Consider the following 26,477-nt stretch of genomic DNA (forward strand, 5'->3'; position numbering starts at 1 on the left):
TGATTGGCGTGTTGTGTTCTGTTAACTACAATCTATTCCCCTGTCTGGAATATATTCACTACTATACAATCTACAGTCTATTGACTATTCTACAGTCTACTATTCTCTATTTCACAATTTATTCACTAGTCTGCAATTCGCCATTCTTGTCGAAGAACCTACTACATATTAGCCTAACTGAAAATTCACATTTCTAAATCGTGTGTCAGACTTTAGTCTGTATTTAGACATTACTTTCAATTCAGTAAACATGATGTGTACATGGTAGGGGCAGTTACGTCTGTGCTGTGCAAGAAAAGTGAATGTCATGTTTTTTGCATGGAAGATGAGCTACAGAAATCACTATTGAAACCAGTAATTAAATATCATTAGTTCATATCAGATGTAATACAATACCCGTAGAACACACTCTTATACCAATGAAAATTAATATAGTACTCCCTTATGTATACACGTCTCGGAGACTGGACCTAGCATACCCTATCACTGAACTCCTGCTATGTCTAACCATGATCACTCATTCTCGGTTAACTGGGACAATTGCTGTCGCCGACATTTTGACTGTCGGTGCTTTCAAATTTGATTGATATTAAATCTAGGTGTATCTGTGCAGATATTCTAAATAACACTGTTTACAATATGTATCAACCTTAAAAAAGATGGCACCAAGTCATATTGCAGCGTCAGAAGCAAACATTTGGTTCCATGACGGCAGTTTTGCTATGTCGGTAGTGCGTATTCTTTTCATTTCAGCTTGCTGCAAAATTTTATCACGTTTAGATTGTGTCGTTCGAGTCAGAGTAATTTACGTTACTTTGTGTTTGTTTACAAGTTTTCTTGTGGTAAATCATCGCACAGACCCAGAAGATAACTTTTTTGATTGGCCTGTTCATCTATTCTCGATATGTAAGAACATATAGTTTCGTTAACATCGATTTTGCTTACAATATGGAAAAATATGCTTGACATCAGTAGATATTTTTTAAGCAAGTAATCATACGTTACCCTTATAACTCAAAATCTAACATCCCAGTAATAGTCTTCATCACTGTACATTTGGGGTCCGGCGGTCTGTTGTTATACATGTGCCCCAACCAAGCATTCTGTATTTATTCATCTTGCCATAACATTATTCATTACCAGAACTAATTTACGTTACTGTAATTTACGTTACCGCCATATTTGGAAATTTGGAAAGTTTCACAAAACTATTGTTTTGTTGTCTGGTATGGCCGAAATATCAAATGTGAGTCACACTTTGATAAGTGAAAGTAGTTTTAGGTAGTTATCGCCCTTTATATAAAAGTTACGTACATTACATTGCGGTAACGTAAATTACGTCAATGAATGCTTATTGATGTTAGTTTTTGTATGCACGATATTTTCAATTCTTTTAGTGTTTGGAAATTTAATTAGGCATCTAAATATTCCATTTGTTGAATGGATTGTGATAGGGTTATATTAATGAATGTTGAAACAAACTTCTAATTGATGAGATGAAAATTAACAAAAATATGAAGGAGTGTCAGGTATAGTATCAATATGTTTTAGTTTTATTTTAAATTCTTGTGTGAATGGGGTTGTGGCTGAAAAAATCCATCGAAATCATTGATTAATTCAATTGTGTGCACTCACGAGTGTTGGTAAGCACATCATTATCGTAACGTAAATTACTTCATTACCCCGACTTATTCAGGCGTTTCCAAGATGGTTGAATTAATATGATAAAGGCGTTGTCATACCATTGGTGAAACATATATAACAATGTCAAGAGGATAATCTTTTCAGCTACAGTGGCTGAATCTGCTGCCCAAATGTAACATGAATATTGAAGAGAAAGAAAGCAAGTGGAGGAGCTGCATATGTCAATATGGAGACCGAGCTTTTATCGAAAACTGCGTCATAGTTGTGATGATTGACGATTTTGTGTCATTTTAATTGAGAGATAATTGTTACAGACTGATTATAAGCTTTCTTGCTGAAATAAAGTTTAATTCTGTTATCAAAAGTGGATATCATTATTGAAATATATTAACAGTAGTAATTTACGTTACAGACGAATAACATAATTGTCCTGAACAACCAACAGAAATATTGGTACTATTGTCCATTGTTTGTCATCGGCCAGCTTTGTAGTTTCGCACTCGGGCAGAAAACTATCAACTCATCTTTCCATTTTTATTAGTGTTGTTGGTTAAATCCTTCACTGATATCATTGCACAGCTAAATAAGCAGTTCACAATGTTAATTACTCTATTTATTTTTATATTAGATTTTAAGCAAGTTAATTCGCTTCCATAGTTCGATGGACCTGTGTACAATAATTGATCTATGAACTCCTGAGCGTATCACGCAATTCAGTTGGAATAAAAAGATGGAAAGCATATAGGGATTCTGTAACGTAAAATACAACACGGAATTGGTTCTGTGAACACACAGTGAGAAATCTGGTCGTGCCTGAGTGTGAATGTTTTGCAGAAGATTAGTTAAGATATGGTACTAACTGAAAAAATGGCCGCGTAGCGGTTTTCATTTCCATCTTTGTTCCAAGTTGTAGACCCCAATGGTCCCTGATTACTGAGAATGAGTGGATATTGCTGCTGCTAATGCATACACTCCTATGAACATAAAAAAACCTCATGACATAAACCCAGACGCAGTAATTCTATCCCTCACATAACGGTATCCTTTAAAAAACCCTCATGTATACATGTGTATATTTGAAAACTGTTGCATATGAGTTTCAGATATATATTTAATTATTCAAAGTGTGGTATAGATTGTTGAGATGTAAAGTGTTTTAAAACGTCCCACCTGATACACGTCTCAGCGTGTTACCAGATGTTGTTTACCATGTCATTTGTCAAGCTGTCACCAGCAACCAGAAACAGTCAACACGATGTTACATTTTGCGGTGAGTGAGTGAGTGAGTATGGTTTCACGCCGCTTTTAGCAATATTCCAGCAACATCACAGCGGGGGACACAAGAAATGGGCTTCACTCATTGTACCCATGTGGGGAATCGAACCCGGGCCTTCGGCGTGACGAGCGAACGCTTTAACCACTGGGCTACCCCGCCGCCCCTACATTTTGCAGACCATAGTTTCCTTTAGTAAAATAGACGATATTAGTGGGATTTTCGAATTATACTCTCCCCCAAAACGTACGTGCCAAGTAGTTTGCAGGAATATCAGTTATCTTACGCACGTAATCATGTTACAAAATATTTTATCACATACACTTTGATGACAATTATTAGTGAAACCATCATGAGATACACTCACCTGTTCTCACATAATCATTGTGCTAGGAGCCGAATGAAGACGGCGGAAGGCGGCAGATTCTTAAACTGATAGCATTTGTGTTAGGGTAATACGCGAGGCACTAATTGAACTTAAAAGCAAGGTTTAAATGGCAGGTATATTTACTGACCTTATTGCCAAGCCTCTGTCGTCTCTCTAATCTGAGTGCTGCTGTCATCACCTAATGCAACCTAGTCCATGCCTTTCATACCCTTGTCGAACGCTAATAGCTTTTTCGCCGTGTGGTACCCGTGAAGATCTGGGTTAGAATTGATCTTCAGTAACCTATGCTTGGCTAACAGGATCGGATGGTCAAGCTCGCTGACTTAGTTGACACATGTCATCGCATCCAACTGTGTAGATCGATGCTTGTGCTGGTGATCACTGGATTGTCTGATTCAGAATCGATTATGTAGAGATGGCCGCCATGTATCTGGAGTCTTGCTGAGGGCGGCGTAAAACTAAACTCGCTCAATCACTTCCCCCGTGTGGACCCGGGGCAGAAGAGGTCCTCAACCTATTGTCCGCGGGTGGCGCCCATGTGTCGGTGGAGGACGGGATTCGAGTGGTTAGGGGCAGAGGAGGTCCTCAACCTAAAGTCCGTGGGTGGCGCCCATGTGTCGGTGGAGGACGGAATTCGGGTGGTTAAGGGCAGAGGAGGTCCTCAACCTATTGTCCGTGGGTGGCGCCCATGTGTCGGTGGAGGACGGGATTCGGGTGGTTAGGGGCAGAGGAGCCAGGAACCGTGTTCCCTTTTATCCAACACACCACTTCAGCCCTTAATGCACCTAGACGGGTGGTAGAAACGGCACGGTTTTATCAGTCAACTAGTACCGCCAAGCACGGTGACTATTTTTGCACATATAACTTAGGTTTGTGCCTTGGTCTTTAGATTTTCAGTTTACATATTATCGATGTATTAGAGTCCTATGCCAGAAGATAATGACCTCCAAATGATGCATGTCGACATTTTCATGTCATTTGCCGAAAATTAGTAGATAAATGTAGCATTTTGTATCATTTTCTCTGGGGTATAACATGCCAGCAGCATCCATAGTATCAGCATCTTGGATATCTGGTGCTATTTGACACTGTCCTTGTTGACACTCCGTGTTGGATGGGGAGCAGGGGAGGGGAGCAGGGATGCTGAATAAGTTTCTCTTGATCATATCATCTCAACAAGCTGGTTCATGTCGAAACGAAAAATAGAGATGTCTAGACGGACTTGACAGTTCAACTGAAACAAATTCGACAAACATTGGTTCCTGGGCTAGATTCCTAGTGCTTGAAGCTTCTGACTATGTACCTATTAAACTGAACCCATTTGCAGAATCCAAAGTTATCCATGGGATTTGTGGGGAAGTAAAACGTGTTACTCGTCTCCGTAGTGGTTCACTTCTGGTAGAGTCCGCACGGAGACAGCAATCTCTCAATCTTTTGTCTGTCAAAACATTTGCCAGGTTGAGGTTGCTGTGTCCGTGCATAGGACTCGGTCTTGTCGTGGTATCATATAGGGCAAGGCTCGTTGTTCTGACATGTCAGAGGAGGACATCGTTTTACCATCAAGAAAAAGGGCAAAATCACAAATACGGTGGTTAGTGGTAAAACCGTCAATAACTAACAAACACCTGGTTCAGTAATAACAAAAACGTTTTGTTTTTTTCACTGCATTATTTGGAAAACATATATCGAGTATATTTAAAAAACTTGGTTTACATTTTAAAATTCCGCCGTCGACCCTTAACCCACCCGAATAATGGCAGCGACCTCGTGTCTTCGACCTATTCTCGGAGGTCATTGTTTATCGTGACGTTGTTTATTGGGATTTTGGAAAGATCTGCGGCAGGAGAACTTCTGACAGTTTGTGCATATAGGTAACTTGGTTATATGACTGAGATAGAGTTTTTGAAATTTAGGAATTGAGGCGGTTTTGCTGTGATGAAGAGTCCGTGTTGTACGAATTGAGATACTGTTGAATTTAATTTTGAGCCCTGTCAACTTTACGATTTTACCCACATCCACGCCTGCGTTGACAGAAGAGTCACTGTTGTGACTTTTACACACTCATTTGTGTACTTTGTGCTCAATTTCGATTCTACGGATATTATTTTCATCATTCTGGAAAGTGTGTTGTGACCCAGCGGCTTCCAAGGGGACAAAATTGAAGCGGACTCGCTGGCATGTTCGCAGGGCTGCTGACGAAAAGCTGGATTTGGGGGAATATTTCCGAAAGGACTGAACATGACATAAGGGTGTACCTCTGGCATAAACACGGTAACGTACATGTAATTAATTATACTCCAATAGACTAGATCAAGCAGTGTAATGGATCAGATGGATCGTGACTAGGCTAAATCATTTTTTCAACGATATAATATTTAGCAAAATATGTTTGGCTAAACAGAACGGTTTTAATTGAATTTTACAGCTTCTTTAATTGAATTATACTACTGCTCATTTTGTTTGAATTAATAAACCAACAGTCTTTATCTTCGGCGTTCGATGTTAATGCATCCTCCGTCACCGGATCAAAACCAGTGGCCATATCGTCAACGACATCTGGTAATATACTTGATATGGAAATTATGTAGCAGTTTGTCTGACATAACATAGAATCAACGTAAACACATTTTTCTTGCTGAATTTGTATTCAGACAGCAGAAATTGTTTTGATCTTGTATCTTGTTTTGTTTGTTTCTGTACATGTATAGTAATTTGTATATATTATCGCCTATTTCTGTGATTTACGCAAGTAATGAGTCAAAGACACGTGTAACTTCCGACAGCAAAATTGCCATAAACTGTCGATGTATGGGTAGTTTGGTGTCTGCCATGTTGGTGGGCAAACGAAATAAGTTCATTACCATAAAACTTGTATAATTTTGCACGGAAAATCAGTGACCTGTATAACGTGATTATATACCTCTGAATGACTTTAATTAACCAATCACAACCCAGTATTTACTGAAGTAATGGTAGAATGAAAGGTATCATTTCAACGAAGCAGCTGCAGCTTTGAGTATTGATAACAGACGTGTAAATAAACACATAACATTTAAACATCAGGCTAGCTATTCTCGAAACGTTCGTAGCCTTACGAACTTCTTAAGCCCATTCTTAACACATTGGCTACGATCAAAGTTAAGAATTCTTAGGGCTACGAATGTTTCGAGAATAAGGCCCCAGGTCATGACAAGTTAGTCATACAGGACATTATCAAGATTTGCATTCAATCGGGGTCATGAGCAAAGGGGTTTCAATATCAAAGTACCGAATCCACAAGTAAAAATTGTTTTCACATATTACATATTTCTGTGATTATACAATGCCAGTTAGAAAGTGGTCAAATAGACTTATAATGTATTTTGGGATGACATTTTTAAATTACGAACATAATCTAATACATGTTGGGGTCGAGTCCCATCCGGCATGTCTCCACGCTGTCAGAGTGTGCCGCCTAATCGCCAATACACTGTCGGCGATCTAGTGCACTCAGGAACCCAGGGTGGTACTCATCCAAACAAAAGTACTAAAAATCAACACCTTTCTGAAAATGAGTAATTACAAAATATACCATATGTTACAATATAAATATTTCTGTGTTTTCAATATTATAGATAAAAGAATACACAAAGTTTCAACATCTGTTTTCGTGAAATAGACACAACCACGTAACTGAACAAGCATGTGACTGAAATCAGATGATGTAACTACAGCGACCCACGTGGGCAGGTAACAACAGTATAAATGAGGTCCCGGGTAGATCCCTGTCAGTAGCTGATAGAAGAGTCAAGATGATGTTCTCCTCCAACTGCTTCCTGTGTCTGTTCCTGGTCGTCCTCACCACACAAGCACCACTCGCTTCGTCTTCCGATGTCGTTACGTCTACAGGGTGTCCACAAGCAGGTCTTCTGTTGGAGAAGCTTGTGAACCTCAGCACAGCACTTAGTAACATTAACAACAGTTTAATTTCTGTCTTCGACCTCATCGACGAGCAATGTCCATGCCTGGGTAAGTGACAAACTATATTATGTGTTATTATGAGATTATTTATAGACGTGCAATATGTCGGGGTGTATGTTAAAATGTTCGCATTTACATCTGTCCCATTTCATGGCTTCGCTAAAATTAAGTAGTTTCAAACAGATACCAGTTTGACCTGCATTGAATGGACAAAATCCTATAATAATTCAGTACAGTGCAACAAGAAAATATTGGCCCAGTGGTGCGATGTGTTGTTTAATCGAAGAGGCGGAATGGGGTTAATTTCCGACTGCAGCACCGCTTGTGGCAATGGTGTTGGGGGATACGTGTGTTACGTCTACAGGGTGTCCACAAGCAGGTCTTCTGTTTGAGAAGCTTGAGAACCTCGGCGCAGCACTTAAAAACATTAGCACCTGTCTTGACAACGCCCTCGACCTCATCGACCAGCAGTGCCCGTGTCTGGGTTAGTGACAAACTATACTATGTGTTACTATGATATTATTTATAGACGTGTAATCTGTTGGGGTTTGGTAAAATGCTTACAGTTACGTCTTTTCAGGGCCATATTAAAATTAGGTTATTTTAAACAGAGACACATTTTACCTGCAACGAAATATCCCGTACAATTGACTACCCCAAGGAAACGTTCATACACTAATGGCCAGGTGCTGGTATCTGTGTTAGTCAATCAGACAGGAAGATTGTGGGAATTAGTTTCCGACAGTAGCACCATTGGCTCATTAGAGAGGGATACGTATATTCAGTTGCAAAACTCCCCATTTTTCTTATCCTATTTATGATGTATTTATGTTATTCATGCCACTAAATGTTTTAATATCCTCTACTGTACGGCGTCCAGCTTCAAGAGTGAGTGAGTGAGTTAATATTTAGCGTCCTCTCGGCAATATGTCAGCCATATCATGACGAAAATAAATAAATAAAATAAATAAATTTAGAAAGTAAAAACCTGTCATCGAAGGACAGCAAACATACTAGATTATCACAGCTCTTAATTTAAAACTAGTATGTTATCATAAAAATAAATTACTAGAGATAACAGTACAATATAAAAAACGGGCTATAGATCACCATACTGGGACCATGGGGACTTTAAAGTACTTTTCCTACCTACATGGACCCTAGCTGGATTTATATCATCTCTTCAGCAGCTGGCGATTGTAATCAAATTTAGCCAAAATAAAATGACAAAAATACTACATGTAAAACATCCGGCAAATTTAAATTTCCTTCCGAATGTTTCGGGACTGACGTACCCTCTCAGGATGACAATAATTTCCAGCTTCACGAACCACAGTGAAACAAGTTATATGGTGTGCTTTACTCCTGATACATCTACATACATAGAGCAACACGTTTTACGCTCACCTTGCCTGTTTGTTCCTAAATTAACATACCATGGCCAAATACGTCCAAAGTTGAATCTTCGTTTAGCCGTCCGAATTATCATTAAAATTAGAACGTGATGAAATCATGAGCTGCTTGCATGCATCGACAAAAACGATATACTGGCAGTCGTTGTAAAGAATAAGCCGCCAACGCCAGTGTCTGGGTCTGTTTACCACATCTCCAAAACATCGCCATGGTCACAAAGAGGAGAAACCCAAATATAACCATATATTTAAACGCTTTGTTACCTCTCCTCCAGGGACCCGTGAAGGTCCGGGTTAAAATATTAATCTTCAGTAACCCATGCTTGTCGTAAGAGGCGACTAACGGGATCGGGTGGTCAGGCTCGCTGACTTGGTTGACACATTTCATCGGTTCCCAATAGCGCAGATCGATGCTCATGCTGTTGATCACTAGATTGTCTGGTCCAGACTCGATTATTTACAGACCGCCGCCATATAGCTGGAATATTGCTGAGTGCGGCGTAAAACTAAACTCACTCACTCACTCACTCACCTCTCCTCCAGGAGTGCACAACGTAAGAACAAGACAATATTCATAGAAGGAAATTAAACGACTGTAGCAATATTAGCTGATGGGTTGATGACAAAAAGTAAGAGTTATTGTAAGTATGGCGTAGTGAGTATAGTATCTTCAGCTCATATGACATCTATTGTATCATGACAAAATACAAATTAAACGATGAGGTCACCCTGATCTCACTGTTTGTGATCTTCTAGGAAATGTATAAATTGTTCTGTCAATTAATTGTTAATCAAAAGTCATGTTATTTCCGGTGATTTACTGAGCATTCCGAGCTCATTGAAACGCTGCAGCATGGATATGGCACCGTATTTCTATTTGTATTTACAAATAATGCATGTGGATCTCGTATGTGTTACTTTAATAGTCAGGTATGAATTATACATAGCCCGTACATTCAAGATTATCACAACATACATGTGCCTTCCAGTTTAATATTGCCGCCGTCTTTGTACTTTTGTACCTCCTACAACAAAGGTTGTATGTTCAACATATGTTTAATGTATTTAGACCTGGAGCGAAGATTACCCTGTGAGGTTCTGGGGGGATAATCCAGCATGGGATAAATCCTCCGAGAAGATATTTATTACTGTATCGAGGGACATGTGCTTGCCGCTGTCATCAAATCCAGCAGTGTATAAAAATCGTTTTTCACCACGACTTCCTTGTTTGGAAGCTAATCAATGTTGCTTCCCGCTGAATAGTATCACCACCGACTTTCTTGCTACAATAACTGCCACCGCTTCTATAGCATATTGCCATAGTATTTGTACTGCCGCTCTCTTCTCTACTGCCATTGTGATTCATGTGCAGTCATTTGTAATTTCATTTAGAACCTTAAGAAATTGAATAATACAGTTATTTATTGTATAATACATTCTATAAAACAAGAAACGTAAAGGTGATTTTGAGAATATTGAACTTATGTAGCAGCGGCAAAAACAATTCAAATATACTATTTCATTCAAAAACGTCATCTTTGTGTGATTGTAAACAGCTTTAATCAGCGCCAAAATGCGGCAATTTGAACTTTTCCCATTGTTTTGAAAGCGCTGAAGAAATATTCGCCAAAACATCACCAAGAAAACATGCAAAGCAAAATGCACTTGCAAATAAGCGGAAAAGCCATTAAAATCACTATAAAAAAGGCAAGCGTTGTGTTTACTTTTGTCATTCGTTTTTGCCTGGAAAAGAGGAAATCAGTTGGCCGATATTTCAACGTCCATCAGAGCACCGTCTTTTGGGATCTCGTCTTTTGGGATCATTTCCTGCAGATCCCCCGAGAAGCGGCCGTCCAAGAGTTACCACCCAAGCCCAGGACCGCTACATCCAAGCTGCTCATTCGCGTCATCGTCTTGCCACAGCCGTGGAGACTGCACAATGCATCCCTGGTTTGAGAAGAATTTCCGACCAAACTGTCAGGAATCGATTGCCTGAAGTGGGGATTCGACCAAGAGGGCCAGTTGTCACCCCTGTTTTGAGAGACTTACATCGGCGAATAGCTTGCGGTGGTGTCGTAGAGTCCGGAACTGGAACCTTTAGAAACTGGAGGCAAGTCGGGATCAGTGATGAATCACAATTTCCTCTTCACCGGTGAGATGGAAGACAGCGTGTTTGCCGTCGGAGAAATGAACGTTTTGCCCCTAATTGCATTCGACAGGTCGACAGATTCGGTCGAGAAAGTGTCATGGTGTAGGTTGGGATATCCAGCTCACAAAGATCTGATTTAGTGGTGGTTCAAGGGAATTTGACAGCAAATCGGTACATCAACGACGCCCTTGCATGTTACATGCTTCCGAGTATGGACCGACAGAGGGAGTTATTCCATCATGACAACGCCACTTCACATACAGCACGCGTCACGGTCCGCTACCTTGCCAATTTGAACGTCAATGTCATGTTATCGCCTTCCCGATTACCAGATCTAAACCCAATAAAAAGTCAATGATTAAATGATAATTAAAATTAACCTATGAGATGAACTCAATCGACGTGTACGTCAAGACACGCCTCAGACACTTCCACAACTGGTCATCGCATTGCAGGAAGAGTTGGGAAGAATTCCGCAAGAGCGACTTCGTCGACTCCTCCAGACTGTGCCGAGACGGTGCCGAGCAGCAATTGCTGCCAATGGTGGCCATCAAAGTACTGACGCCAGCCTGTGGACTCAGGTGAACGGAAACACAACACTAAAGGCTGCTGCTGTGTTGGCGAACTCTGTGTATACAGACGTGTGAATCTTCACACTTTCACCATTGAAATTGCATGAAATAATTCATCTTAAACTAACGCATTAAATTCTTATTCTTATCTAAAAATGGCTCATGAAACGTATTTGAAGTGTAAAAGTGTATTTCTTTGTTGTTAGTAGGTTTCACACTGAATTTAGTTTTGACAGATTTCTTGGCTATCATATTTATTTAACTCGGAAATCGACACATGGTTAAAGCATATATTAGGGGCTCATACAAAATCTGTAGTTAATATATCACGAAATTATCTGTCAAACGTTTATTGACTTTGACTGAGTGAAGCTAACAGTCAGTGTGTTGTTGTAGTGCAGATGTGTTTGTTAGCCAACGATCTACTGAACAGGTTTCTGTGCAAAAATTTAGAACTTCCTACAGAGTGACATACTCTGCAACCATTTCCCCTGTAATATGTATACTCGCCTGACATATCTCCAGTCGACCGACAATTTACAATCAACAAGTTAAATGTGTAGAGCAATTTTATCAATACTTGTCCAAATCGGTTGATGACACTGCCACGTGATCGACAGCCTAAAACACATGTTTGTCACAATCAGAAGAAATAGTGCATACGGCATTCAAACTACCACAGATTAATATGTAGATAACCTGGAAACAGATTAATATGTAGATAACCTGGAAACAGATTAACATGTAGATACCCTGGAAACAGATTAACATGTAGATACCCTGGAAACAGATTAACATGTAGATACCCTGGAAACAGATTAACATGTAGATACCCTGGAAACAGATTAACATGTAGATACCCTGGAATCAGATTAACATGTAGATACCCTGGAAACAGATTAACATGTAGATACCCTGGAAACAGATTAACATGTAGATACCCTGGAAACAGATTAACATGTAGATACCCTGGAAACAGATTAACATGTAGATACCCTGGAAACAGATTAACATGTAGATACCCTGGAAACAGATTAACATGTATATACCCTGGAAACAGATTAACATGTAGATACCCTGGAAACAGATTAACATGTAGATACCCTGGAAACAGAAACATGTAGATACCCTGGAAACAGATAAACATGTAGATACCCTGGAAACAGATTAACATGTAGATACCCTGGATATACCCTGGAAATAGACACCCTGGAAAGAAGAACGCTTGTGTAACAGGAACACTTCTTGTTTTTCAAGGCTTCTTATAATAAGTTGATCCTTGCGGTAGTATATGTACAAAGTAAGTTTACAATCCGATCGATTGAAAAACAAAATCATCCATAATGTAAAACATGAGAATGTATCGATATTTTAGGTATTTAAATGGGAAAGTGAATGCTGAATACACATACGATAGCCGGATTATAGAAGACATCATAGTCTCCTTGTTAGTGATGGACAATGACATTATTGAACCAAGCCATAGTGACTGGGGTTCACCTTGTATTCTTGTGCCGAAGTCTCATTGTAGGTCGAGATACTGTGCAGACAGGAAACGGGTGACTGCTGGGTCTCAAAACAATCTCTTACCCAATCAATAAGTCAAGCATGCCGGCCAGTTTGACGTCATGTAGGTATATTAACACTTGGTTTAATGTCTTTCGGACAGGATCTCCCTTCTAATATGAGCTTGATGCAGGAGGAACGTTTAATGTGATGCATATATATGCTGTTTATCTGTCGGGACGCAACTCGGCACACTGAATCTCGTCCTCCAGAATAATTTGGCCAACCAAATGTTAACCTTTTCACTCAACAGTACTCAAACAGACCTTGTTATGTTCACTTTTTAACATCCTCAAAGTAGGGGTTAATTTTATAGGTAATTTCACACGCTAATCCTAACCCCTAATAGTGGGATTGAATTAATATGGGGCTGGGTGAACTGGAATTACCCAAGGACCTGTAGCATTATGTCTGCATGGGAGTCCCATCCGGGATTCCAACCCACACCCTCAGAGTCAAGCACCCAATCGCCAGCACACAAAGTCAGCCGCCTAACCCGCTCAGCCACCGCGACCTCCACAAAAATGGAAGTCGGACAACGGTTAGTTCAGACTGCGGACTTTGTGTACCTCTTTGATAAGTGTGAATTGGCACGGCTCCCAGGGCCGAAAGCTATGATTGCACAATGCCACTTAGTAAGTGGTCAAATGTAGCATATGTTATATTTGTGATTACACTTTCTTAGTAAAGTACAGATTCGTGTACTTTTGTTGGGTTGAGTCCTATCCGGGATTCGAACCCACACTCTCAGAGTGAGGCTCCTAATTGCCAGCCAGCCAATTACGCTAGTTAGCTTGTTTTCGTTATCAGCCATTATACGAAAGACACAATGAAATGTGTACAATGAAAACATACTGTAGGTTTGAAAGTGTAATAAGACCTAAATTAACTTTTGCTAATTTAATTAAAACAAAACGACAATACATGGCCTGAAATGAACGATCAGCTGATTCCTCGCTTCTAATGGAGATTCATTATTGCAATCATGGTTATCCCTGATGTGTCCAGGAATCAGGGAACAAGTAGTTCAGGACATAACACTTGATATGTCATCGTTTAAGGGGAAAGATATGCTGTTCATGCACCAGCGTGAACGTTTCCGGTGAAGGTGAAGGCTATACTTGTTAACTGTTTCTAAGTGTCATAGTTACATGTACAGCTTGCACAGCGCATACAGCAAGAAATGGCATTCATATTAAGGTTGGGAAGTCCGGATCAGCGCACCTAGCGGGTTAGTGAAGATAATTTGAAGAAAGATCGCCCATTGCTGGATGGCGCATCAGTGCAACAATGCATCATGTAGTAACCCAGTAGACCATTTGATCAGAATTATTCAATACCCCTGTTGACATTTTGACTTATGAACGAGAGAGGCAGGCATCCAATGGGGTAACAGTTTCAGGTCGGCCGTTACACTTCGAATGATCAGTATTATTTAATGCCCCTGTTGGGTTAAAACTTTAATACCGTTTCAGGTCGGCCGTTACACTTTGAATGAAGATTAAAGCACATGTACAGTCTCTTCCCATTCGTAACTAGTCGTCCCTTTCCGTAACTAGTCGTCCCTTTCCGTAACTAGTCGTCCCTTTCCGTAACCTGAAAGAAGACCCGTACCCCTCTCATAGCCATTTTATTGAACGTGGCTCTGTCTGAGCGCAAAAGCGCAGATAGAAGGAATAGAACGGTGAACTCTTTCCTACGCCATAATGTTATTATATCCTGGTTAAAACAATTCTGGAAACCCGGGAGGACTATGCAATAATTAAAATATACTTGAAGTGTGGGGAAAAAAATGCAAAATTATTTCAACAAACTATTTTAACCCGGATTTCTTCTCCATATGTTTACGCGCATCTCTGATTGGCATGGAGGAATATTTCTACCCGGACAAGATAACTCTGAATTTGGGTACATAATTGACTATTCTTTTCTTGTTACGGTACAGTCATTCCCTTTGAAAGTCAGTGTTCAAAGGGATCATTTATATTTGTTTGTTCTATTTTGATTACGCCAACAAAAATGCGTTTTACTAGATGAAAACCCTTACTGATGCGCACATAACATCTGTAGAACACTCATGAGTCATAACTGCAGTTTACTCTCTAACAATCCCTTTGTGCTAACATTTCGTTTGTCATGACATTGTTTACAGTAGTAACCATGTAACGCTGTCCCTTCATGAAATCCATGCAGTTTCCATATGTTTCAAGTGACACTGTTTGTAACTTCAAACAATGGTTTAGGTACAACCTGTAATTTTGTAAATACTGTCATAAATATATCTTGTGCATTTAGTGTTGCAGAATACCTAATCTAATCTAGGTTATGTTAGTAAATTATAAATCTTGTTGCAGATGACTCCCTTGAGTGCTTCGAAACACGAGTCTCTAACTTCAGTTCTGCTTTGGTAGAGTTCATTGACGATGTGGGAAATGTCACATCCAGCGCCCCAGGAGAGTGTCCAAATCGTAGGTTCATATATTCGTGTGAAATGATATACTAAACAGCAAAAGAAACGTCAGTTTGGAATTTTCCTTCGCAGAAACAGATAAATGTAAACTCATTTAATGTTTTGATTGTATATATTTGACAACATCTCCAACTTTACCTGAGCAAAGACATTCCTTCCCAAACTCAGAATGGAACCCAGGAAATGGTCTCAAAAACGCAACCTGATCTCGGAGATGGTACGGTGTTCTCCATGTTTTTCATGCATCTCATTCTGCTCGTGCTGTTCACAAGGACCAATCCTATAAAATGCACCCCCAAACCTGGTTGAAACATTCACATTACAACGTCAGCAGATTGCCGCGACTCATGACAGCTGAGCGGAACCAGGCGCTAGGAAGACTTGAAGCTGGCCACACTGCACAGGCCGTTGCCAATCACTTCCAGGACAACGTTCGGACCATCTACAGGCTGCAGCAACGTTTCCGGGCCACCAACACCACAAATGATCGCCCCCGTACTGGCAGACCAAGGGTGACCACAAGACGACAAGACCGCCATGTACAGAATCCCTTTCATGTAGGTATCCGAAACAGCACGCCAGACAGTGGGAACACACGGAAGACCAATCAGTACTGAAACAGTACGCTGACGTCTTGACAGCGGGAACCTCCATTGCCGTAGAATTTACCATGGACCTACCCTCACCCCTCGTCATCGACGTGAACGTCTACAGTTTGCCCTACAACACCAAAACTGGCGATACAGGCAATGGAGAACTGTTCTGTTCTCAGATGAGAGTCGGGACTGTGTATCAACTGCAGATGGCAGAACAAGAATATGGCGACGATGTGGCGAGCGTTACTCAGACCAATGTGTTATGGAAAAAGACTCATTGGGAGGTACAAGCATCATGGTATGGCGTGGAATAGGCCTGAACCAGAGAGTGGATCCTAAGGTGTTCCAGAACCTTGGTCCAGGGAGAGGAGGCGGCATCACAGTGGTGCGCTACATCGACCAAGCTCTCAGACCCCACGTCATACCACATTTTGCACGTCACCGGAGCAACATTTTCCAGCATGGTAACGTTCGGGCCCATACTGCCAGAGCTACACGGGACTTCCTACAGCAGAGAGGTGTCAACATTATGCAGTGGTCAGCCCTTAGTCCTGATTTAAACTCAATTGAACATCTTTGGGATGAAATTCAGAGGAGACTGAATAACGTCATACCAAGGCCGAACACAGCCGATTTATTGCGCCAGGCTTTTCTCAGAGCGTGGTTCAAGGTGCCAATGGCCTTCATCAATCGATTGGTGCACTCCATGCATGGGCGCTGTGCTGCAGTTATTGCCGCTCGTGGTGGTCACACTAGATACTGAAGTCAAGGGTCTGAATGGACTGCAAACGTTCACGTAATGTCTTGAAATTGAGTTATTCATTGATGTGTCAAGATATTGTACACACAACATGTTTTTGATCTGCCTATTATGTCCATTTCAGTAATGATTTGATTACAGTGCCTATCTAAATTTGAATTCGTACTGACGTTTTATTGCTGCTGTGTATATATTGGAATCCTGAAGAACCGGTGTCTTGATGATCTGACATTTACTTATAGAAAGGGACCAGTAATTGTCTTGGCAAGAACGATTCAGCTAGAAATAGCTACTATGTGTCTCAATGTTATTTCTACACTTCCAACCGCCCACAGATAACATCAACCTCCAAGATAGCAGATCTATAACATCAGACTGAATCTGTGTAATACTGTGAAAATACATATATTCCTATAAAAAGCTGAAATTTTTACTCTCGAGATACATAGATTTCTTGCAATCTGTACTTACGAACCATTTTGTTTAAGATGGGGTGCAGTTAGACCGTAGACTTCCCTGTTGACTTTACATTGTTGCAATGTTCCTCAAGGTACCGGAGCAGTGTTCGTGGCTACTTGTGATGGAACTGATGTTGCCGTGGTAGATCCCAATGGTGTCATCCAGAACGGCTTCAATACCGATACCAATGTAACTGGTTGGGCTGTTTACATCAACGGTGATACCTATGGATTTGACTACTTCAGGAACGATCCATTTGAAGTTCGATGTCGGCCTAACACCAAATGGACCTGAAGATGTATTAGGCGATGACGGTGGTATGTAAATGATAACCACGTTCCACATTGTAACCTCTCTTGTCCAAATGTGTGTTTTGAAAACACAGGCTGTATTATACATGCAAAATGAATATCGACTGTCAGGGAACGATCAAGTATAATGTTTTTGGCATTGAGCAACATCTCATTATACTGTCAGGGCACGACTAATATCATGTTGGTTGGCAAGGTCCAGACATTAGATAGATTAGCGAACGACTACTTATCAGGTTTTGTTCAACATAGTGATATACCAGATATCAAAGACTACTAAACGTGTTGGAAATGGGTTTTCATGTTGAGATCATGTTTGAATGATTTGACATCGGGTACAATTATCCTGTATCTCATGGTTTTGGGGATATTTTGTTATCAGATCCTCCATTAACAGCGACGGCATTTGGAACTGGCATTGTCTTCGATCCTGACTCATTCGACGATCTTGTGGCCATCACGTTCAACGATTGGACTCCAAATGGCATCTACTCTTTCGACAGGCAGTCCTCAGGACAAATAGCCCTGCGCTACTCATATCACGGCAACACAGGAAGAATTGACGTTAGTAACGGGTATGTACACAGACTGACAGCAGAAATACCTCTCCTACAAATGGTCATTCATTTAAAGATGAAATAGGATGTACATGTGTGTAGGGATCCTGGAACAGGTGTTTATCAGACATAGGGTGTATCTACTGTATACATCAGGCGCGAGTATGGTTAACGCCGCTTTTAGCAATATTCCAGCAATATTCCAGCAATATTCCAGCAATATCACGGCGGGGGACACCAAACATGGGCTTCACACATTATACCCATCTGAGTGACGTCATGAAGGTGACACGATATGGGGACATGTTACTTAAGTCTGCCACCGACTGTAACCGCTCTCTGAACATATCGATAGGCAGCTTCTTATAACAAATGTGCCGACACTTCGGTGTGTATTCCAACACCTCCATCAAACAAAGGGAGTCGTGCTTATCGGTAACATCTTGTTTCCAAATCATTTGAGAAGTAAAGATCCGGGTTAGAATTGGTCTTCAGTAACCCATGCTTGTCTCAATAGGTGACTTACGGGATCGGGTGGTCTACTTGGTTGACACATGTCATCGTATCCCAATTGCGTAGATCGATGCTCATGTTGTTTATCGCTGGATTGTCTGGTCCAGACTCGATTATGTACAGACCGCCGCCATATAGCTGGAATATTGCTGAGTGCGGCGTTAAACAACATGCAAACCAAACATGTCGTTGATGTCAGTTTCCTGTTTTGACAACAAGAAACCAACTCTTTTACATTCATGGTTCATTAAATTAAAGCAACAAACCAACCAACCAACCAATCCAAATTGTTTGATTCGTGAACACATGCCCATGATAAAGTCGCAATTGTACAATGGATTCCGATGATTTGCCTCTGTTGTATTTACATTTCGTTTAATATGTTAGCTTTGTGCTTATGACTGCGATTATTAAACCCTCAGTGTTGACAGTTTTAAGTATTGGGACGATTTGTGCCAGAATGTCGACAAATCCGCTGAACTATGTGCTTCACATTCTTGTGTTTGCTGCAGTTACCTGTACATGAATGATGGCCAGGAGATCATCAGGAGACCATTAGATGGTAGTGGTGACTGGGAGCAAGTACATGTATTTTCAGCGTCGATTAAGGAGTTTGCAGTTCTCTGTAATGGTTGGTATAATGCTGTGCTAATGCTAAGAACAAATTATATGTTGTCGCTATTTGCGTTTATATTCGTATGCATTGTATAGTTCATATATCCGTTCAATCAACGCATCCTCTCTATTACAAATTGTATAGTTCGTTATTATCACCCGAAATATAAACAGTAAAGAGATATTCTGGCCACACGCCCAATATCTACGGATATTCTTTTTATTTTATTTCTGTGAAGCATCAGGCCAAAACTACTTCCGAGACTTCTTTTGCCCTGATTTTCTATCTTTACTTCATGTAACAAGACAGCTGCATAACATCTTAGGCGGAATAGTTCTTTAAACACATTACCGTTCTAATCAAACTCAATTCTGAATATACTGGGTAAGTCTCATTCAATGTGTACTTTGATTTTAATATACTGAGAGAAACAAATAAAGGATCACAGGAAGATTCATGCGTTCCTTTAATAGTTTAGTTTTCATCACCAGCTTTGAACAGCACTGTGGTGATGAAAACTGGAAAATAATAAAGGAACCCTTTTCCTGCGATCCTTTATTTGTTTCTATCAGTATATTACAAGTATTTACAGGCACCTCACAGTAGGGGCGGTGGGGTAGGCTAGTGTTTAAAGGTTTTGCTCGTCACAACGAAGACCCGGGTTCGATTCCCCACATGAATACAGTGAAGCCCATTTTTGGTGTGATATTGCTGGAATATTGCTAAAAGCGACATAAAACCACACTCACTCACTCACCTTGTAGTGAGGTAACTGAAATCAAGTCCGATCAGTCCACCCGAGGATACACATATTCCACCCCGTGACTCAAGTCATGATAAGATAAGGTCATGCTTTATTATCCCGAAGGAAATTTGCTGCACACGGTTAACATTGAAACGTATTCAATACAACAAAGATACATATACATAAGACCACAGAAAACACCCATACATATGTTAAATATTACTAAAATAGCAACAACGCCCAATATATGAGGTAAAGCTACATGATGAATACATATTAATAATACGTTTAAGATTTAGAGCTATAGTGGCGATATTAAAATTATGCTGAGGATCATTAGCACTTAAAGTAAATTAATATAACAGTTTGAAACAATTGATAAAGTAATGATTAACAAACATGAAAATAATTCATTTAAAACACTGATGCTTGCTGGGATGAAAGAATGTCGAGCCCTGTTTGTTTTGAATATTGGCTAGTCTGTCCCACAGTCCCTGAACCACATTATTTTCCCTACTGCCAAGCCCTCTATGCAATGCTAAAGCCCTACATGAAGCAAATCTAGATCGATATTTCCTCAGCTTCAGGGAATCTCTGGTCTCCCTGGGGCTCCGTTTCCATTTATATGGGTTTATTTGTTACAAACGGCGTGCGCAGTCTTTGGCCGGAAGGAAGATGCTGAAATTCAGAAAATAGGTCATGAGTGCGGTCATTTAAAATTTTACGTACTTTCTGTTCAATTTGCTGTTTGTAAATAGTGCCGAAATGATTATGGGTCACTTAGTTCAGTGAACGTAGATAGAGAATACTACACGTGGTCTCATTACATACGAATTATACGAAATGAGTGTCCTTCCTATGGTATCTGATCGAGCGAAAGCGACACGTCAAGATAACAGGGCGTCATTTAGCCTTGTGAATTCAGGTCACCGACACCGTCGCTTTTCTGTTTATTTTCTGGCTTAGAGTTATCGTCGTTAAGTATTAAATTTCGCATCTTAGAAAAGAAACACAGTTCACTCTACTCCCATGTAGTGTAATAATGAACACATGTGCCCTGAACTATTGGTACGTGTGTTATAAGTTGTAGAATGAATGAATTCACGTGTTTGTTATGAATAAAAAAGTTGTTCCGTCATAACGTAACCTAACTGAGAGGTCATCGGTTATCCAATCAAATCGTTAGAATGTCAGGTCAAGTTGTTACGGCACAGGTGAACGCGATACGACACTCATGTGACGTACGAGATTAGTATGCAACTACCCATACGTTGACCTCCGGCTGGTGGTTCATGCAATACATCTACATTTAAGATGACTCCGTACCTAACGCTTGATGTATATTCAATGTACAATTCCCTGATAGAACTACAACTGTGGGCTGAGATGAATATGTGTCTGAGGGACACTATGTTCAATATACAGTTATCTGACACAGCTATTATGGCTACTTAATATACTGGAGGGTTTATGCATTCCGTCTGCAATCCTCCGATATAGGTAGAATAGTACTTTCCGATGAATGGTTTGACTGATGGAGTACATTTCTCTGATTTAGGAAACATAGCGTTCTGTGACGATGCTGGTGCTGTCTACATCTACGATGCGGTTGACGATGTCTACAAACAAACGAAAAAGCCAGTGGCTGGGGAGTGCTGCGCCTCTGTTGAAGTCAACCATTGTAATGGACTCATCTACGTCGCAAACGTAAACGATACGTGAGTAAAAGGTTTCTTAATATTTGAATATATAAGATGATAAAACTCGATGGAATAAACATCCTTCTACAATTTGAAAACTAGACATGTTTATCTCTGAACTAGGCACATGATCAAATACGTTGTCATTATATTGCTCGGAGTGTTAGCACTGTTCGTCACCAGTAAAAGTTGAGTCAGGGTCATTCCTTTGGTGATCGCTCTGAATATATCACATCATATTATGGTGTGGACAAATATCCATGGAAAAAGGATTTTGTTGTCAGTTATTCTAGTTTGTTTAATGTCTTCGGAAGTATTTTGTCCGTGGGCGTTCTAGACTATAGCGGCGTCCTTCCTGAGATAAAGCTGGAGGAGGTGTCCCTATAAGGAACCTCCTTGTACAAATATGGAGTCCTTCTGATTATCAAGATTACAGATTAGGTATAGGGGCGTAGCTGTCAGCATGAGTATGGGTCGATGGGTCAAGCAGTTAACTAGGTTGATGTACATTTGTCAGTTAGGAGATAAATATACTGTGTTGGTAAATCAGAGGTATATAAAGAAATAATAATGACTCTAAATTTGATTTAAAACCGAACGCGTAGCGTGAGGTTTTAAATAAAAAAATTAGAGCTATTTTAATTTTGTTATATACCCCCGGTGTTCCAACACAGTACGTTTATCATCATTCTACCATAACCGCGTTATTAAGATTTAAAAAATAATAATGCTTTGTTTGAAAATCAGAGGTATATAACGTGTTTATATACCTTTAAATGACTTTGATTAACCAATCACAATCCAGTATTTACTGAAGTCATGGTAGAATCAAGATTAAGCGGCCGCTCTCCTTTGTCACACCAAGTATTAGTAATACAGTGCATCAGCCTCGTTGATTGTATAGTCAAATATCCTTCATGTATATATTCTCCTTGTCCATAGTGTTGTGTCTCACGATACAGGTGTTAACATCTACACCGAAACACCCAATGCAATAGAGAAGTTGTCTATCCTTAAGAATATGGTCTTGTGCATGTACAGCCTGTCGATACGCTGGACACATTTATAAGTGAGGTTAACTGTAGATAAATAAAGCGTAAATATTAAATCCTCCATAATGGTTAGCCGAACAGCCATCTTGGAGGAACCAGCTCTGTAGTCAATGCCAGTAACATATAACGTATTTAGGAAACCTGTGAGTGAGTGAGTGAGTGAATGAGTTGGTTTTAGCAATATTCCAGCAACATCATGACAGGGGACACCAGAAACGGTGGGACTTGAATTAATAGCGGATATTTCCAGTGTGCCAGTTGTATTTTATTTATTCTTTGTTAACAGCAAATAACTGTGTTTCATATAATTCTGTATAATATGGGCGTCGGTTGGATAGGACTTTGTATAAATAAAATATACAACTTTATGGATGCAAACTTCTTGTTTATTGCATAGGACGACGTTTCGATTTAGCGTCTTACGCCGTTATCAAGCTAAAATGACTGCATTTGGACTTGCATTACTGTTCAAAATATTCTATATGAAATTGAAAACAATTTTAATCAGTTTGATTAAATGAATTGTTCTTTCAGGGAAATTGAGGTCTACAATGCTACGTCACGCAAGCTTGTTGACCTAGTTGTGTACACCGAGTCGACTCCATCCCAATGCCCGTCTATTGCGTTTGATCCAACATTCTGGTATGAATGTATTAAAATGAATATTAAACTGAAGAATGATTTGTAACAGGGACAAAGTTACCAGAGACCAAGCAATGAAATGTTGATAGATATTGAGTTATACATTATAATCTTTCTCCGTAGGTTAATTGCTCTTTATAGACTAGTTTGCGTCGTATTAGTGGACTGTAGTTGTGACTGACTGACTGAGTTTGCTTTTACGCCGCTTTTAGCAATATTCCAGCAACATCACGGCGGGGGAAACCAGAAATGGGCTTCACACATTGTACCCATGTGAGGAATCGGCGTGACGAGTGAGTGAGTGAGTGAGTGAGTCATGTGCTGGGATAATCGAGACAGGTTATTCTCTGGCGTTGATGTGACGGTATGTCCATATATAACCTGTAGCTCACCTGGTATGTCCATATGCAACCATTAGACTCCACCAATGTCCCCGGGTCTTTACTTACAGCAGTAGCAAAGGGAGGCACACAGAATGAGTGAGTGAGTGATTGAGTATGGTTTTGCGCCGCTTTTAGCAATCTCCAGGAATTTCACGGCGGGGGACACTAGAAGTGGGCTTCACACGTTGTACCCATGTGGGGAATCGAGGCCGGGTCTTCGGCGTGACGAGCTAACGCTTCTAACCACTAGGCTACACAACCGCCCCTGCTGTGAGGTGCCTGTCAATACTTGTAATATACTGAGAGAAACAAATAAAGGATCCCAACCGCCCCTGCTGTGAGGTGCCTGTCAATACTTGTAATATACTGAGAGAAACAAATAAAGGATCCCAACCTTCCCTACTGTGAGGTGCCTGTCAATACTTGTAATATACTGAGAGAAACAAATAAAGGATCCCAACCTTCCCTACTGTGAGGTGCCTGTCAATACTTGTAATATACTGAGAGAAACAAATAAAGGATCCCAACGGCCCCTAATGTACAAACATTTTATTGGATGTGTTTGTCATTCCTTAACCTTCAGTTGTAATTACGATGGTAATTTTTCTGTTTTCCTTTTACAGCTGTGCATAAACGGAACTAGATGACGGTATGCTAGTTGTTTATGAATATGACACTTAGTACTTCACGTTGAAAGGCATTTCCAATGTAACTTAAAATGAAAGCCTGTCTCAACTGCAGTTGTAAATATGTTCAGCAAAACCATTTCTCTTTTGCGTAGTAACGATAGCAGGTGTTCACAAAAATAGCACAAAAATACAGTTATCACAATCAGCTGACGCTCACATTGTCATGCTATACGTAAAACGAATGTCGACAACTGATATAATCGCGCCTTATAACCTGCCACATTATAACTATACATTGTTTATATGTGGTCAACTGATATAACGCCTTATAACTGCCACATTGAGTGAGTGAGTAGCGAGTCTATACATGTCTGAACTGATATAACGCCTTATAACTGCCACATTGTCTATACATGTCTGAACTGATATAACGCCTTATAACTGCCACATTGTCTATACATGTCTGAACTGATATAACGCCTTATAACTGCCACATTGTCTATACATGTCTGAACTGATATAGCGCCTTATAACTGCCACATTATCTATACATGTCTGAACTGATATAGCGCCTTATAACTACCACATTGTCTATACATGTCTGAACTGATATAGCGCCTTATAACTGCCACATTGTCTATACATGTCTTGAACTGATATAGCGCCTTAGCGCCTTATAACTGCCACATTGTCTATACATGTCTGAACTGATATAGCGCCTTATAACTGCCACATTGTCTATACATGTCTGAACTGATATAGCGCCTTATAACTGCCACATTGTCTATACATGTCTGAACTGATATAGCGCCTTATAACTGCCACATTGTCTATACATGTCTGAACTGATATAACGCCTTATAACTGCCACATTGTCTATACATGTCTGAACTGATATAACGCCTTATAACTGCCACATTGTCTATACATGTCTGAACTGATATAACGCCTTATAACTGCCACATTGTCTATACATGTCTGAACTGAACTGATATAACTGCACATTTCTATACATGTCTGAACACATTATCATTATACATGTCTGAACTGATATAGCGCCTTATAACTGCCACATTGTCTATACATGTCTGAACTGATATAGCGCCTTATAACTGCCACATTGTCTATACATGTCTGAACTGATATAGCGCCTTATAACTGCCACATTGTCTATACATGTCTGAACTGATATAACGCCTTATAACTGCCACATTATCTATACATGTCTGAACTGATATAAGCGCCTTATAACTGCCACATTATCTATACATGTCTGAACTGATATAACGCCTTATAACTGCCACATTATCTATACATGTCTGAACTGATATAACGCCTTATAACTGCCACATTGTCTATACATGTCTGAACTGATATAACGCCTTATAACTGCCACATTATCTATACATGTCTGAACTGATATAACGATATAACGCCCATTATAACTGCCACATTATCTATACATGTCTGAACTGATATAACGCCTTATAACTGCCACATTATCTATACATGTCTGAACTGATATAGCGCCTTATAACTGCCACATTGTCTATACATGTCTGAACTGATATAGCGCCTTATAACTGCCACATTGTCTATACATGTCTGAACTGATATAACGCCTTATAACTGCCACATTGTCTATACATGTCTGAACTGATATAGCGCCTTATAACTGCCACATTATCTATACATGTCTGAACTGATATAACGCCTTATAACTGCCACATTATCTATACATGTCTGAACTGATATAACGCCTTATAACTGCCACATTGTCTATACATGTCTGAACTGATATAGCGCCTTATAACTGCCACATTATCTATACATGTCTGAACTGATATAGCGCCTTATAACTGCCACATTATCTATACATGTCTGAACTGATATAGCGCCTTATAACTGCCACATTGTCTATACATGTCTGAACTGATATAACGCCTTATAACTGCCACATTATCTATACATGTCTGAACTGATGATATAACGCCTTATAACTGCCACATTATCTATACATGTCTGAACTGATATAACGCCTTATAACTGCCACATTATCTATACATGTCTGAACTGATAT

At 40.0% G+C, this 26,477-nt stretch overlaps 1 protein-coding gene across 1 annotated transcript; it reads left to right on the top strand.

The window, feature by feature from the left end:
• The first annotated feature begins 7,619 nt into the window (after positions 1–7,619).
• Positions 7,620–24,558, top strand: LOC124282168. Its single transcript, XM_046718132.1, has 8 exons — positions 7,620–7,749; positions 15,319–15,432; positions 17,341–17,566; positions 17,943–18,135; positions 19,143–19,261; positions 21,550–21,709; positions 23,278–23,385; positions 24,392–24,558. Exons 3-8 carry the CDS (start codon positions 17,476–17,478, stop codon positions 24,399–24,401), a joined length of 681 nt encoding a protein of 226 aa, XP_046574088.1. The 5' UTR covers positions 7,620–7,749; positions 15,319–15,432; positions 17,341–17,475; the 3' UTR covers positions 24,402–24,558.
• Positions 24,559–26,477: the final 1,919 nt, after the last annotated feature.

The sequence above is a fragment of the Haliotis rubra genome, unplaced genomic scaffold (assembly GCF_003918875.1).
Source record: "Haliotis rubra isolate DU_JTF1 unplaced genomic scaffold, ASM391887v1 Scf294, whole genome shotgun sequence".
NCBI lineage: Eukaryota > Metazoa > Mollusca > Gastropoda > Lepetellida > Haliotidae > Haliotis > Haliotis rubra.

What these genes read in the sequence shown, in the direction of transcription:
- LOC124282168 (XM_046718132.1), top strand. Translation starts at nt 17,476, where the DNA reads ATGGATTTGACTACTTCAGGAACGATCCATTTGAAGTTCGATGTCGGC. An exon ending in TGTATTAGGCGATGACGGTG is followed by an intron (nt 17,567 to 17,942) that starts GTATGTAAATGA and finishes TTTTGTTATCAG; the next exon opens with ATCCTCCATTAACAGCGACG. An exon ending in AGAATTGACGTTAGTAACGG is followed by an intron (nt 18,136 to 19,142) that starts GTATGTACACAG and finishes TGTTTGCTGCAG; the next exon opens with TTACCTGTACATGAATGATG.